At 44.6% G+C, this 15,501-nt stretch overlaps 1 protein-coding gene across 1 annotated transcript; it reads left to right on the top strand.

Moving 5' to 3' along the window:
- Positions 1-3,846: 3,846 nt before the first annotated feature.
- Positions 3,847-14,900, top strand: LOC144110732 (uncharacterized). Its single transcript, XM_077643802.1, has 5 exons — positions 3,847-4,183; positions 7,709-7,767; positions 9,098-9,166; positions 14,337-14,372; positions 14,793-14,900. Exons 1-5 carry the CDS (start codon positions 4,075-4,077, stop codon positions 14,838-14,840), a joined length of 321 nt encoding a protein of 106 aa, XP_077499928.1. The 5' UTR covers positions 3,847-4,074; the 3' UTR covers positions 14,841-14,900.
- The last annotated feature ends 601 nt before the right edge of the window (positions 14,901-15,501 follow it).

Genomic DNA, 15,501 nt, shown 5'->3' with positions numbered 1-15,501 from the left:
CGTGGTTGGTCACGTGGTGCGGAGCAGCTGCTGGCGGCGCGGTGCCGTGGCTGATCACTTGGTTCGCCACGTGGTTGGTCACGTGACCAAGGTCCACTCGGCCAGCTGTAGCTATCGCGTCACTCAAGGTTTAACCAGAGCTAAACCACCGCCATTTTTTTCCTTCGCACCCTTCACTAATCATGAGAAGATGCACGAACTCTTCCAACGGTCTGCCATGCTTTATCTTGTGTTGGCCAAACGTATTGCCATTTCTTCTCAACCTTCTATGTACTACTTAATGGTTGGTTGGTTTATGGCAGTTAACGTCTCAAAGCGACTCAGGCTATGACGGACGCCGTAGTGGAGGGCTCCGGAAATTTTGACCACCTGGGGTTTTTCAATGTGCACTACCATTGCACAGTAGAAGGGCCTCTGGAATTTCGCCTCCATGGAAATGTGTCTGCCCCGGCAGGGATCAAAGCCGTGTCTATCGGGTCAGCAGCCGAGCACCATAACCACTGAATCACCGTGGTGGCTTTGTGCAGCTTAATATTGCGTGCTGCGAAGAGCTGTTAAGCAGCCTCCACCATCATCAGCTGGTTCCAGTTTTATATGAAATGATCTACTTCCAATTATACTTGGAATGCCTGCATATTTTTATGCAGAAAAACCCAACTCAGAGGCCCTAGTTATAACCATTACATCAGGAACAGTCTCATTAAGTCAGTAAAAAGTTTTTTTTTGCGGCCTACTTCTCCGGGTTGTCAACTGGTTCCAGTGTTATATAAAATGATCTACTTCCCATAATACTTGGAGTGCCTGCATATCTTTATGTAGAAAAACACAGCTCAGATGCCCCAGTTATAATCATTACATCAGGAACAGTCTTATTAATTTAGCAAAAAGTTGTGTTTTTACGGCCTACTTCTCGGGGTTGGAGCGAAGTACGGCTTCGGCGCACAGTTTCAAAGAAAAGAGCCTAGGGCATTTTATAAGAATTTCACACCTTAAAAGACGGTACCCAGGCCGCAGGAAAACTTTAGCCCATTAGAAAATCGGTGGGTGCCCGATGGCACTGGGAATCGAACCCAGCACCACAGGCGTGCAAGGCGTATGCTCTACCAAAAGGACATCACTGTGGTCGACCCAGCAACCACTTGGAGCCCAGAAAACCGATGAGGCGGACTATCACTTTAACTCATTAGCTTTAGTTGGTCCTTAATATTGCAGGCAAAGGGCATCTTTTTTAATTAATACATTAGTAACTGCCCATCCTGATTCAACATATCATCATTGAACTTGTCCTGAAATCGAAGAATATCGATTGCAGTGAAATATGTGTGTCCCGGGCATAAGAAGTACACAAATTATTCTGGGGTGATCGGCATAGTTTTTCGTAGTCCCGTCAACTCTGTTCATTGCCAAGTACATCTAGTGCAATGCCGAAATGCCGTAGGCGCTCTTTAAAAAAAATAATAACGTAGGAATTTTTGTTTTGCTTCTATTGCCATTTTATTTATTTATACATACTGCAGCCCCTTTATGGGGCTATTGCAGGAATGGGTTAGACAAAAAGAAGTCATACAAAAACAAGTAAACAAAAACTTTTAAAAATTCACGAGGAATAAGGCGGATGACACAAAAGAAACTCAAAATAACAGCAACACTGAGATACGGTACAGAAACGAGAATGAGCCATTACAGTGTAACAAGAAAGTACATAAGATCAGGTGTAGGTAACTTTTAACTGGAAATCGTTTAATGGCAGTGACCTAATTGTTCCGGGAATTAAGTAGATTTTTCGCAGTCCCGCCAACTCTGTACATTTCCAAGTATACCCCTTTTGCAATGCTGTATGGTCGCAGGCGCTCTTTTAAAAATTGCAAGACTTTTTATTTTGCTTTTATTATCATATTTCTAATTTCCTCGCTATTTGTTTGGACTTGTGTAAGGTGTATACTTTTATTCTTTCAAACACCTCTATGTACAGAAGGTTCACAGTCAGACCTCGGCTAAGGGACATCTTCTCGAATTTGTGTTTTTGTAACACTTAAACAGAGAGGAACAATAATTTGATGACGTCCTTTCCTTTTAAAGGTGCAGGAAAACTCTATTACCTAACGCTGATCAATCTTACACAGCGAAGTCACATAGTTACTACAGATAAAATTTTGGAAATTCAACTTCAGTGCATGCACCAGTGGTGGACAAGAGCGACCGGACGGGATTGTTGCTATAGTGCATTGTGAATGCACACTGCAAGGGTGCACAAGATAGTGCCAGACAGACGAGGGCGCTGATTCACTCCCGAATTTTGTTTAGGAGCACAAGGTAATATTTAGCTTAAAAATGCGGTACATCGATAGTAGGTTATGCAGGCGAAGTATTTCAGTATATTCGTGTCATTCAATGACATGACTTCTGTGAAATGTGGCTCTCTACAGGGGAAGGCCTAATAACGCAAAAAATGGTGGTGGTTTAGCTCCGGTTAAATCTAGAGTGACGCGATAGCTACAGCTTGCCGAGTGGACCTTGCTCAGTTGAATTGCAAAGTCAGTCTTTCGCTGCTCCGTTTCGCTGGGCGTTCCTTCTTCATCTTCGTCCCACTTGACACGGTGCATGCGCAAAGCTGTGGCAACTCGGTTTCGCCGGCGCGCCGCGCCGCCGGTAGCAGCAGCTGCTCCGTACCACGTGGCTCGTCACGTGACCAACCAGGTGACGAACCACGTGATCAGCCACGGCGCCACGCCGCCGGCAGCTGCTCCGCACCACGTGACCGTCAACGTGACAGCGTGGCGGAGCCACGGAGTGGCGCCACCACAGGGTGGCAGTGCAGCCACAGGGTGGCGGCGCCGCTACGCTGAAGGCTCGAAATGCTGCCGTAATCTAGCTATCGCTACAAAAGATGCAGCACACGTTATAAAGCGAAGAATTTTATTCGTCAGGAAGAAAAATTGGAGAGGACACTTAAGCTCCGCCTTAAGGGTATGATGCGATAGAGTAGTGGATTAGGTTTTCCAGTGTGAGCAGTTTGACACCTTTGAACGCATTTTTCATTTTTTCACCTGTTTGAATTATTACTTGATCAATTAAACATTAAACTTTTTTAATTACCGTCATCAAGCATTGCCTTCTCATTCTGAGCATTTTGACACTTTTGAACTCCTTTTTTAATTTCTTTGTTTCTTCAAGTAATCAATTAATTACAATTATTTCAGTAACTCGTCATCACCTATCACACATCATTCAATAATCAGTCACTTTAACTACAAATTACCATGATACAGTTTTTTTACGCAGCCACCGATTATTTACGACACGCGGTGCCGACTACGCCTACGGCTTTTCGACCGAACCAGCTGTATACGCTATCGCGTAAAAATACTCGGTAGAACTAGTATTTCATCGAGCAGCTACCATTAGGGCCAGGAAAATTATCGTCAAAAGATTTGAGATGACGTTGTTAGTGGCGGAGCTTTTCGTTTATTAGAAAGTTCAAGACGTTTCTTGCATACCCGGAAATTTAACAGGATCTAGACGTGAATTCGCTTTCCCAAGAATTCATGCCTGAAGTCGTCATCGTCTTGCATCAGCTTGCTAATTGTCCTAACACCAAGGAGGATTATGTGTAATTTGACTGTGCAGAATATATAATGCGGCTGTGCTAGAAGATATAAAAACTTATTCTAATAGCCACCACGTGCTAAATAAAATGAAATGATGGTACTTGATTTCGCTCTTTAATATGTATTTCTCGAATTGAAATGAGCATTGACAGTAATAAAGTCATCTAGGAGGAGTTTAAATCAGAATGCGGCAGTAGCATGTATTTCTTTCGATTTAGATATTTCAAGCGTAAAATGAGCAGCACCCTGCCGCGCTATTTCTTCGCGCATGACAGGCACTAATTGTACACTACTGATGGGAGGCTTCAGCAGAAACCCTTGGCTCCAATTGTAGCTATTAGTTCCTTGTGCATAATAAATCGTCCCGCCCTTCGCAGAGCAGAGTATAAGTGGCTGAGGAGATTCGGGGCTGCCATATCTACGTTTCGTCAGCTCAGACGGTGCAGACGGTTCGCGGCATCTCAACATGCAGACGGCACTTGTCTTGGCTCTCGTCCTTTCTGTGGCATGCATTCAGTTCCTACCAGGGGACGCTGCCCCGCAGGCGCAAGGCACAGGTTATCTGGATTTCTGCGGTGAGCGAATAATGCGCAGTTAATTAATGTGTATATATCGGCACTTAATTCGCTTCAAAATTCTTTGATCTTGTACGTGTGTGTGAATTTTTTCTGTTGTAAGCATTAAACTAAACGGCCTGGAGAGTTAATTTCATTATCAGGACAGGTAACAGGTAACAGACCTCCCCAGCACATATAAAAAAAATTGGCTTACGAAACTTGTTTGCGGTCTTTACTTGAATTTGCTTCAGTGGTGTAGGACTCATACACGAAAAAAGGCAAAATGATCCTTGAAGAGGTCAATAGGAAAGCGGTTAGGTTTATATACGGAAAATACAAAAGTGAAGACTCTCCTTCGCAGTTAATGATCTCAAATAACATTCATACACTAGAAACCCGCAGAAAGATTAATAGATTGATATTCTTGTTCAATAGTTTAACAGGAAAAAATAAACTCAAGCTTCCGGAGTGCATTAAGCGTCCTCGAGTGAGAAGGACTCGCGGCGTTCATGAGCATTCCCTTGCTCCCCTTTTCGCCAAAGCTAACAGTATTAAATACAATTTTTTCCCTAGAGAACAGTGCAAGATTCGAATTCGTTACCGGCATCTGTTTTTTTCCTCACAGAATTTTCCTGATGCTTCACATCGTCTACTTACCTGCTAATAATATTTATATGTATGTTTTGTATCCGTGTGCTGCTAATATTGTATAATTTTATTCTTTTGGTATCCGTGTGCTGCTAATATTGTATAATTTTATTCTTTTGGTTATGTAACAATGTAAATTCATTCCTGCTTGGGCCAAGCAGTGGCCTGCAGTATTCTGAAATAAATTAGAGGCGTCATAACAGCAGTAAAGTAATGTGCGCAGTTGCGACTTTCTTCATCAAGAACGCCATTACTGTACCAAAAAAATTTACTTTTTTTATGTGCCAAGTGCACTAATAGGTTGTGTGGTATATATAAGTGAATTCGAATTTTTTTTATGAAAAAGGAAAGCCAAGAAAGAACCAAACAACATTTTTTGTTTTCATATATGCACCACGTCCACAGTTACGTTAGGGAACGGAAACTTTTAAACGATCATTCCGCTGTTGACATGTCAACATCAGTGAACGCCTCGCAAGTTTATGTTTCGCTTAAACGGTGTCAAATTCTTTTGAGTTGGTTTACAATACTTTCCGCATTAGTACGTGTCATTTTCTCTGTTGGATTCCTAATGTCATTTACAATGCAGTCAAGAAGTGCAAAATTAAGGGAAATAAAGTTAACCGGCATCGGGGGTGATGTTTTCCGGACGTGTCTAGATGACGCGTGTTTTTCAATTGGGTTGAATAACCGCTCCTCTTGAAGACAGTTCGTGCCATGTTTATGACACATTTTTTCAGGACCACACATATCCGATAACCTAAAGACGAGTTATTTCCGAAAATTTATTTCACTCGCATTATGTCCTCGCCTAGTCATGGTCAATAGAATATAGAGGTCTACTGGCTTTCTTTAAGTTGGTGATTTCGCTCGCTTTCATTGTATTTTATTTTAAATATGAAGCATTGCGGGGCACACGGCGGTAAAATAATGTCAGGGTTTTAACGTAGTTAAACCAAGTAGGACGTGCACATGAGGCTTCACACATACCTCTTTTTTTTTCAGCTTTGCTAGTAATGTAGTAATGTAGTGCTGTCATACAGCCGCGAGTAAAAAAGATTATTACAATGACGTCACCGGGGTGGTAAAAATCGCACCGCACGGCTGACTCGGCGCCGTGCTTTGCGAACAGACCTGGCACTTTTGTTATCGGCGTGTTCGTAACCGCGGCGCCGAGCGTTGCTATCTGCCGCTGCTGTGGCACGTCACTTGTGCTAATCTTTTTCACTCGCGACTGTACTAAAATCCAAAGTCGAGTGAGAACGCGTCAAGAGCACCGCTAGCGGAGAGGAGGGAAGAGGGAGTGAAGAATTGAGGGAGGGAGGAGGAAACCGGTGTGCAAAGCTAGGCTGGGAGTGGAAATGAGAATGCTCGTGGAGGGGGGACAGGCGGAGAAAGGCTGACGTGGCAGGAGTTAGTGCCACATGTGCTTCCAGAGTGTCATCTAAACGCGCGTCTGTCGCGGACGTGATGGATCGCCCACAAGCAGCGTGGATGTTCATGTGTTGCAAAATGGATATATAAATGGTTTCTAGATAAATGAACGTGTCTCACGAAATCGGACTAATTTTTTTTAGCAATTTATATGTTCCTGTGGGCGAGTTGACCGAGCCTTGTGAATTACTGTCTTATGTGTTAGATTTTTTTTCTGAAAAAAAAAAACATGATCTCCAAAGCACGAAAACATTCACAATGAGACATTCGCGCAGATTGAATATGAAAGTGCCGCAGAGATGTGCCCGCCAGACACGTAAACTTTCCACCCGCTGGAATAATTTAGTTTTCTAGCGAGGGCGCGCAGAACAAGTGTTGACTGCTTGAAAGAAAAACTGGTAATGGCGCAAGAAACGGGGACACAGAAGGCACACAAAAGACAGGACTGACGCCATGCACAAGAAACGGGGACACAGAAGGCACACTGCTTGACTGCTTGACAGCTGAGACCAGAGAAGGGGCATGAAGTAAATCTCTGCTGTTCCCTACACACCTTCCGAAGTGGCGACACCCCTTCGCGGACGAAATGTTAATTCCCCTCTGTGCTTCAGTGTATGAAACTAACTGAAGCAGGTAGGAGAGAAAAGAGAAATATATCACTTTTTATAGAGGAGGGTAGCAAGATGGTTTCTGCCTCACCCGAGCAGACGCTCTGCTCCCTTCAGCTCAGTTGTATCGAAGCGCAGGCTTGGAGAAGCGAAATTTTTTCTGAATCTAGAGTTGATATCTTCAACAGACATTTAAGAACAGGGGAGTACTGTAGTGTTCTTGTATTACAACTTGTTTTGTTCATGGTTTTATGGGCTTAAGATCCCTAAGCGGCTCAGGCTATGAGAGGCGCCGTAGTGGAGGGCTCCGGATAACTTCGACCACCTGGGATTTTTTAACGTATAATGACATCGCCCAGTACACGGGCCTCTATCATTTCGCCTCTGTCGAAATGTGGCCTCCGCGGCCGGGATCGAACCCGCCTCTTTCGGGTCAGCAGCCGAGTGCCATAACCACTCAGCCACCGCGGCGGCAAAGCTTGTCTTCTGTATTTAGAATTAATTCAGAACAAAACACACATTTACATCATCCGACTGCTGTAATAGGTTTGTTCTTTCTGTTACTCGGACATCTGTGGCGGTTTTGAGTGCTTGCTTATGAATATTGCCTAATTGATACTAGAATTAGATATTAAAATGAAATTCAATGGCACCTTACATGGTTTTGGTTTTCTTATCGACTAAAACCCGCAACAGACACAGGACTGAGGCAGGCAACCACACAGGGCCCTGTGTTGTCGCCTGCTTCCTTCCTGTGTCTGTCGCGGTTTTTAGTCGTAAGGCCTCAAGGGTCTTACCAACTGACCTACAACTTTACTCTCCTAAGTTTGATTTTCTTGTCTTCCCGAAACAGAGGTCAATGAACAGGAAAAGGTTAAGTTCCTAAATTGTCTGCAGGACAAGATTCCCAAGGTAAGGAGTTCTAAGGATGCCACTATACCTCTAATTACACCTTTTGAAATCACAAGTGGTTCAGAAATTACGCTGTAACAATTTTCAATACAGTTGCGTTAGCGAAAGGAGTGATAAAGAGGAATGCACGCTTTGATCACCCTGTAAATAGAATATAAGAGCATAAACTGCAAGAAAAATTATGCTTTGCTCCAAATATAAAGCCATATCTAGATTTTCTAGCCGATCGAGTGTCACTGAAAACTCTTGATCCTGTCGCAGGTATCAGATTTGTGAAGCAGCTATGGAAGCCTCCTTTCCTACCAGCGTTATTCGCACAATAACGTTTAAGAAGTTGCCTTGCGATACCCAGTTGCTTGCTTTGTAGGTGTGTCCGTTTCCACTCAGTGATAAGATGCAAAGATACGTCTGCCTCCTCAAAGAAGAGAGATTACAAAAATATTACCGTGAAAGTGTTATATTACCGCGACAGAAAAAGCCGTCCACGCTGTTCAACTAATTCGAGGTTGGTCCACAGGAATGTGACGTCACAAGTGGAGCTATGGAGCGGAATGAGTAAAAGTGGAATTAAACTGTAACATGTTAAGCTGAATTAAGTTACGTCTAAAATAAGATTGGGGCACTTAGTTGGGTATCGAACTCATGACACCTGTGTTGCGATTCAGACACGCTACCCCTTGACCGTTGAAGAACGTTTATTCAGCTCGCTTAAGGGAAGACCTTGTGTGTCTTGTGGTGTATCGTGTAGTCTAGTATGCCTAGTTATGTATTTAATCAGTGTGAGTGATTACAAGTAAAAATTGAGAAAGTAGCAAATAACCCTTAGCGCTGTCGCGTCATATCCTTGAAGCGGAGGTTAAGTGTACACCTAATTTTTTTTTCATTGGAGTTTTTCATTGGAGTTTTATGTTATCAAGAATCGAGAAAGCGCCTTGATGACGGCAGCTCTCTAGCATATGGAAAGGTAGAACTAGTTTGCGGAAATTTAATGGAAGCCCATAACATTTCATAACCAAATGTTACTATGAAAATGCTCAGGAGTCATCCTTTGCATCAGTTACTATTATTCCCGCCTGCTAATTCACTGCTGAAATCATTTGTGAAGACGAAGGGTCAATCATCCATACTTGTTCTGAATAAATCTACTCTTAATGATCGGTAGATTGCACTGAGGTACGTTCAGTTTTTTTTAATTGGTGGTTTATATTACCTTCCGGCTATAATAGCGTCCGTATGTTCCGGCACTGTCGCATGATGTCTGAGAAAGCGCAGTTTTTCCTCCCAAAGCACGTGAGCGCTCAACAATGCAATCGTGGCACTTGTCTTGCAGTTGAGAGAGTTACTGCAAGAAAGCGGCCAACGCCCCCAAGATCTTTTGACCAGCATATGCACTGACAATGTAAGTACGCCCTTCGTCGCAATGGTTTTATATCAGACGCAAGAATGGAATAAAAGAAGCATGTCATGAAAGAACTAATCTGGGAGCGCCTACCAGAAGAGAAACAAGCTAGCAGCCTTGCCAGTACAAGAAATGGCATTCCCAAAAAAATGCCCGCGTGCTCTAAATGGTAGCCTCTAATTTCATGTTACGCCTGCTATTATATATTTGTTTCTCTAACTCTACGGATGTCTTTTGATAATGGAAGATAAATGTTCTCATCTGCCAATGTCCTTGTATCGAACAGCGAGAACACATACAAGCGCAAGAGACGAGGAAACAGACGTACACAGCACTGACTACCAGCTGAAGGTTTATTTCCGTGCACCTATATATAAAACTAGATGACACCGGTATTCTGCTCATCTGCCAATTACCATTCAATCGGCTCCTCGGCGCATGTTGCAATTTTGTATCATCATAATAGTAGTCATCATCATCAGCCCTGACAACACCCGCTGCGGGACAAAGGCCTCTTAGGCATACACGAGTTTAACAGACCACATTTTTCTTCCCTTTACGGTGTCTTTTTAAGCGACGTCTGTTACGATGACGGAGCGAGATTTTCTGTTAAAAATTAGGGACTGCCTGGTACAAATACTCGTGAAAGGGGTATACAGACTTCCTATAAAAATAAAGCTCTCGCTTTCAGCCTTCCTTCGTATACATGGTGTTTCAAGGAAGACTTCAAATAATTCCTAAAATAGTTTGTTTGAGGTAACAATGTGGCTTTCTCGACATGGTATTATCAGCGCTGGCGGACACCAGAAAAGCGGTGAATAATCTTAACTAGTAAGCTGGTTAACTAATTTCTAATGATTATTCAATTAGAGATCTCTAGCTTGTCGTTAACAGCCGCCATTCCAGTTTCTCTAATTCCGAAAACGCGATTACCCTTGCCGGTGTGGCTCGACAAAATTTGGCCATTTCAACCAGTTACGTGCACTGGAGGGAGTGCTTTGACTGCATGCTCTTCACATGTGCACGTATTTGGCACGATATAGACGAAATTTGTTGGGCCACAGTGCCGAGGGTAATCGCGCTTTCGAAATTCGATTATTGGTTTATTGATCTGGCTATTACTAACGACCGGCTACAAATCACTAATTGCAACCGGGCGCCTAACTCTAATGGTTAAAAAGTTAATTATTGAAAATTAGTTAACCACCTTACTAGTTAAATGATTCACCGGTTTTCTGGTGTCCGCCAAGCCAGGCAGTACCATGCCGCAAAAGCCATATTTGTTACCTCGAATATTCCATTTTTCAACATTGCTTAGTCTTCCCTGTAACACCTGGTATAGGGCTGCAGTTAAGCTTTTATCATCTTCAGGGCTGCTGTTACCAGACAACTGGTGGTGTCGCAGGGAATACAAATGAATTTTCTCCAACTTTATGGCAGAAGCTTCAGGGGAAATATCGAGTATTGGTTTATTTTGCTAACAGCAAAGAATGAATGTTGATGGCCCAAAAACCACCGCGAGGCTAATGGTTAAAAAAATAGAAAGAAGCCAATCGCTTAACCTACAAATAGTCTTATGCATTGAATCAAAGGTAAGGCGCGTGCTAGGAAAGCTTGTAGATGCTAGTAGCCACACACGGGTATTGAACAATCTGGCTGCTGGACATATCCCCGCCTTCGCCAGCTTATGTTCGCCTAGGTGATTAGAAAGCACGGTCTCCCTGGTTGAATAGCTGCCATAATCGGTCGCTACTTTTCCAGCTGGGCAGCGAGCTCAATGTCCCTCGCTGTTTTCACTGCTTGACGAGCCGCAGCCCTCGTCCGCTTCACTTGATCCACGGGGACGTGTTCGTTTACTTCGACTACGTCCTTACCTTGGTGTTCAGCTGTATAAAGCTGCCGTTAAAGACATACGTTCACCCATCTATGTCTCTTCACTTTTGGCTACATTGCATGCCCATGGTGACAGTACAACTGCCACCGAACATAATGGAAGCGCAGATCGAAGATGAAGACAACGATTTAGCCGCCGGGAGGGTCGACCTATATGCCAACTACAACAGATATTGCTAGAAGCTCTTGCGCTGGTCGTGTGGCCTGGTGTCACCACTTCGCGCACTTTTGCGTGCGCTCCCAGACACCCTTAGAGCGTGTGGGGGTAGCGGTCTCGGTCACAAAGGAGACGCCCTCGACTCAGTGTGGCAAGCTCAGTCGGAGACCAGCTACCAAGTGACAAGGGGGCTGGTGGTTTGGTGCCAAGCTTTCGCCGGTCGAAAGCCAGAGAATGGGTCGGAGCCAAAGGTTCACGAAACAAAACAGTATATACAGCTGAGAGACGATACAGAGGCTTTCACAATCACTCGTACGAGCAGATACGAAGTGATTTACAAATACAATGCAACTCGTGCAAAGTAACAACAGAGAGAGAGATACAATTCAACAAAATCTTTGCACCTAAAGTGCACTAACAGAGAGAGACAAATAAACAAAACACAATTTGTTCACCGGGCACTGCGACAGTCCGACGACCTGAGGAGCACGACGGGGCCTATCCGCAGGCTGGCGCGCGTTGCCTCGCTGGTCCGTGGCTGGGCGTGTGGTGTTCTCCCGGGAGTCGAGCGGGCGAGCTTCTCGGAAGCCTGAACGGCGGCTTGGGCTAACAGACAGCGGTTGAAGCCCCTCATTTATAGGCGCTGCCCGCGTCTTTTCTTCGCGCTAAGGCAGGCGCGCACATACACGCACTATCAACTGCACAAGCTCCTTCTCCTTCTCGCGCCGGGCGCGCGACCCCATTGGTCGAGCGCGGAAACCACCGTCCAGAAAAATCTAGGTCATTCTCGCCAAGCGGAGTCATCGACGCAAGAGCGAAGGGGAGAGGGTATCACTTTAGTACGGTCAATGTCATGCCCTCTCCGTCGACAACGAGTAGAAACCACTCAGACATTGTAGAGAAATCGACGCCGCGCGCGGCCATGCCCCCCGCGGCGCCGCGCCGGCGAGCTGAGTGGAAAGTTACGCCCCCCCCCCCCCCCCCCCACCAGAGATCCTTCCCGCTGTTTTTGTTTTATTTTACCGCGCGCGCGCGCTATTGCTTACGCGCAGCGCTGAATTTTGCGACACCTGGGCATCGGGGAATTAATGATGCTCAGTTCGCGTCAGCGAAATTTTAACACCTAGGACGGCTGTGGTATTGGCAGCTGGTTTTCTTCTGGATACAGTACGGCAGGAAAATTTTTGAAGTGTTTTTAAAGGTCCAACTTATGTTTGGCCCAGGTCCACGAAAGTTTTGGATCACGTTGGGCTGACTTTGCCTACAATTTTTTTCTATCGTCAAACAGCGCACAAAAACACAAGGACACTTAGAAAGAACGACACGGACTTGTCCATGTCATTCTTTCTAAGTGCCCTGGTGTTTTTTTTTTATGCGCTGTTTACGATGGAAAAATGGAGTACCAACTGGCCCAACGTTCTACCTTGCGGAGCTTGCCTACAATAGGAGCTTGTAGTGCCCCTCGTGCCGCGCTCGGCTACAGGGGTGATATTGTCGGTGTCTGTTCGAGGGCCGTAATACTAACAGCGCTGCTACGCGCAGTGCGGCCTCCTTCGGAATTTGCTAGACTAAGATGGGACGCAGGTGTTTTGTTCGAAATTGCAAAAGCGGTTGCAAGTGTTGCAGGGAGAAGGTGAGCCAGGTGAGTAGTTGTAGCCGCTTGTTGCCTTCTCGGCTGACGTGTAGTCATAAACGTTGCACCGTACGACGCCAGCGTTCTCCTCCAGCAGATGAAACTTAGCGTGGTCACATACTCGACGAACGTGGAGGCATGTTTGCCTTCGACGAATGCCAGCAGCGCTTATACCCATCCAATCAAAGTCATCGCGCGGGTGTCATACAAAAGCCCTGCGTACAACCAGAAGCTACAGATCAACTTATAGCGGTCATGGAAAAGAACGCGTTTTATTTTTTACTGTGCTCAGATGGTTGAAGCGTAGCACCAGTTGCTCTTCGGGCTACCAGCAGTAATAGAAGTCAGGCGCGCGCGGCCGAACGGGAGCAACACGCTCGACCGGTTGCCTTGGCAAACGAAACGGCAGTAGTTTCTTTCCAGGTCGCTAGGCGCCGCCAGCATGATAGTGGCGCCACGGGCTTGTGACCTTTTCTGGTCGCCGCAGACAGCGGAGTTTCCACTCCTATATAGTCTTCCTCCTTGCCTCCGACAAGCTAAAAAGATTTCATACTTATAATGGGCTTCCTTTCTGGACATTGAAACACCCATGGAAGTAAATAGCCTGTTGGAATTGAATAACGCATTTTTCGGCTGCTTTAAAATTAGGAATATTATATATCAGGCAGGAAAGCAAGGTATGAACCAAGTGCCCCAATCGCAATTTCGTGTTATGCATCCTTCCAACCCTATTTATCGCATGTTTTTGGTACGTATTGTACTTATCGGACGGAGATATAGAAGCTGTTTACCGCAGAAGTTGTAAACAATACGTAACGTAATTGTGCGCAGATAGAAAGACACAGGCAGAACAACCACTTTTGGCCATTTTCTTCGGCGGAGGATACTTATTTTAGAGAAGTGTTCGTGTTCTTAAGTACAAAACCTTAATTCAGGGCAGATATTTGGGAAAAACTGAGTCCTTATATTACAAACTGCTGAGGTCAAGGCATGCACTGTACAAGGCTCGAGAGAAAATTCGCGCAGTTCTCACGAAATTAGGCTTGAATAGAAGATATGTTCTAGGTGCGTGCTTCTTGGAGCTAGGCAATGGCAACTAAAATCTATTTTGTAAAATATGTATTGTAGGTTTCTATTCTAGTTTGCAAGATCTTTTTTTTTAATTGCACAAAGACGACGCGAATATCCTGTTTACTACAAGTGACCTTCCTATGAACAGGCAGAATTGTCATTGCACCAAAAGTATTATTGAATGTTCAGGCAGCAGCGTAAGCCGCTAATATGCGCTTTCTGCACACGAGCTAACCCTAGTCCGTTCAGCCACTTTGCTCCGTGATAGGGCGCTGAGCGATGTTTCAGTCGACGCTCACGTGATACTATTAATTGGATAGTTTTACGCTATGAGCTTAGTGGTAGGTTTGTATACCGCGTACCCACGTTAAACCTAACTTTAGAACCATGCTTCTCCTTTCTTTTGTTTTGTTCAGGACGGAGACAATCCAGAGGAATTGACTCAGGATATGGTGAGAATTGCTTTCCTCTCTTCCAGAGCATGCATTGGATTTCAAGGCAGTGAATAATGTGTACAGTAGTGTTGTATGCAATTTAGTAATATATCTGCAGAGTCAGCGAAGTACGACAGAAAAAGCTAGAGGTTTTTCAAGAAGTTTGGATATGTGTACAGTGCAAATTCTTCTAAGCTATGAATTCCCGCCATGTGTTTTCTAGGCTAAAGTGAGAATGAAAGAATGCGCTAGTGCCAGCACGAATTTGGGATGGCAATAATACAGGACCGAAGGAACACCTGTTACTTAGATCTAGAGTGCCGGTGGCGTGATAGGCTGGTCTAAATTTCTTGAAGTGTGCCCTAAGTAGTATCTCTTGAGACGCAACCTTGTCACACCTATTATTGAAATCACAAACTTTGGCTCTTTGTTTTGCAGGCACAGGAGTGGTCCGTCATCGAAGAGTGCCTGTCTCAAATAGCATGAGTGGTTGCGGCATAGAATCAAAATCTGTAAGGTTGAAAAATAAACACACCCAGTAACATGCCTCATATGGTCGTTTCTAAATAGCGTTATAATCCCAAGATAAGCATAATTTGGTGCTGTTGCCGCTGGCGTGGAGAGTAAGCTTTCAGAATCAAGATTTAAATGTGAGCATAATATAAATAGTGATATTTTATTAGTTTTTATTGAGTGGAAGTGGCGATAGTTTGTGCGTACGCGCCAGTGCCACAGAAAGTTTTCTAGAGCGATGGCCGGCAGAATAAGCAATTTGTGCAGCCCTAAACATAAATATTACGCACATGCCAATTGTGAATGTTCAGTTCGAAGGGAATATGAGGTGAATAGTTATCCTATTCCAATTGCTTCGAATCGAAGCGAATACTTTCGAGCAAAGCGAATAATTTCCGACCTCAATAACGGGTCTACTTAAGGGTAGTACAATGGTCCCGCACCGAACTCCAAACGTTGTTTATATAAGGATGTCCCGGCGTGTTTTATTGGTTACATTTTCCACACGCCCAATCGATATCTTTCGACATCAATCAGCGGCTCAAACAGCCTCTGTGTTCACCTGACACGAGAGAACAAATACTCTTAAGCTCCCGGTTTCCCATTTCGATCAGGATCAGACGGGTGCATTAAA

This window comes from Amblyomma americanum, chromosome 11 (assembly GCF_052857255.1).
Source record: "Amblyomma americanum isolate KBUSLIRL-KWMA chromosome 11, ASM5285725v1, whole genome shotgun sequence".
Classification (NCBI taxonomy): domain Eukaryota; kingdom Metazoa; phylum Arthropoda; class Arachnida; order Ixodida; family Ixodidae; genus Amblyomma; species Amblyomma americanum.
Note: the sequence above shows the minus strand (reverse complement) of the source record. Positions and strands in the feature narration are given on the sequence as shown.

Coding starts and splice junctions, on each gene's coding strand:
- LOC144110732 (XM_077643802.1), top strand. CDS start 4,075: ATGCAGACGGCACTTGTCTTGGCTCTCGTCCTTTCTGTGGCATGCATT. Junction 7,768..9,097: donor TGCAGGACAAGATTCCCAAG/GTAAGGAGTTCT, acceptor CTTGTCTTGCAG/TTGAGAGAGTTACTGCAAGA. Junction 14,373..14,792: donor AGGAATTGACTCAGGATATG/GTGAGAATTGCT, acceptor TTTGTTTTGCAG/GCACAGGAGTGGTCCGTCAT.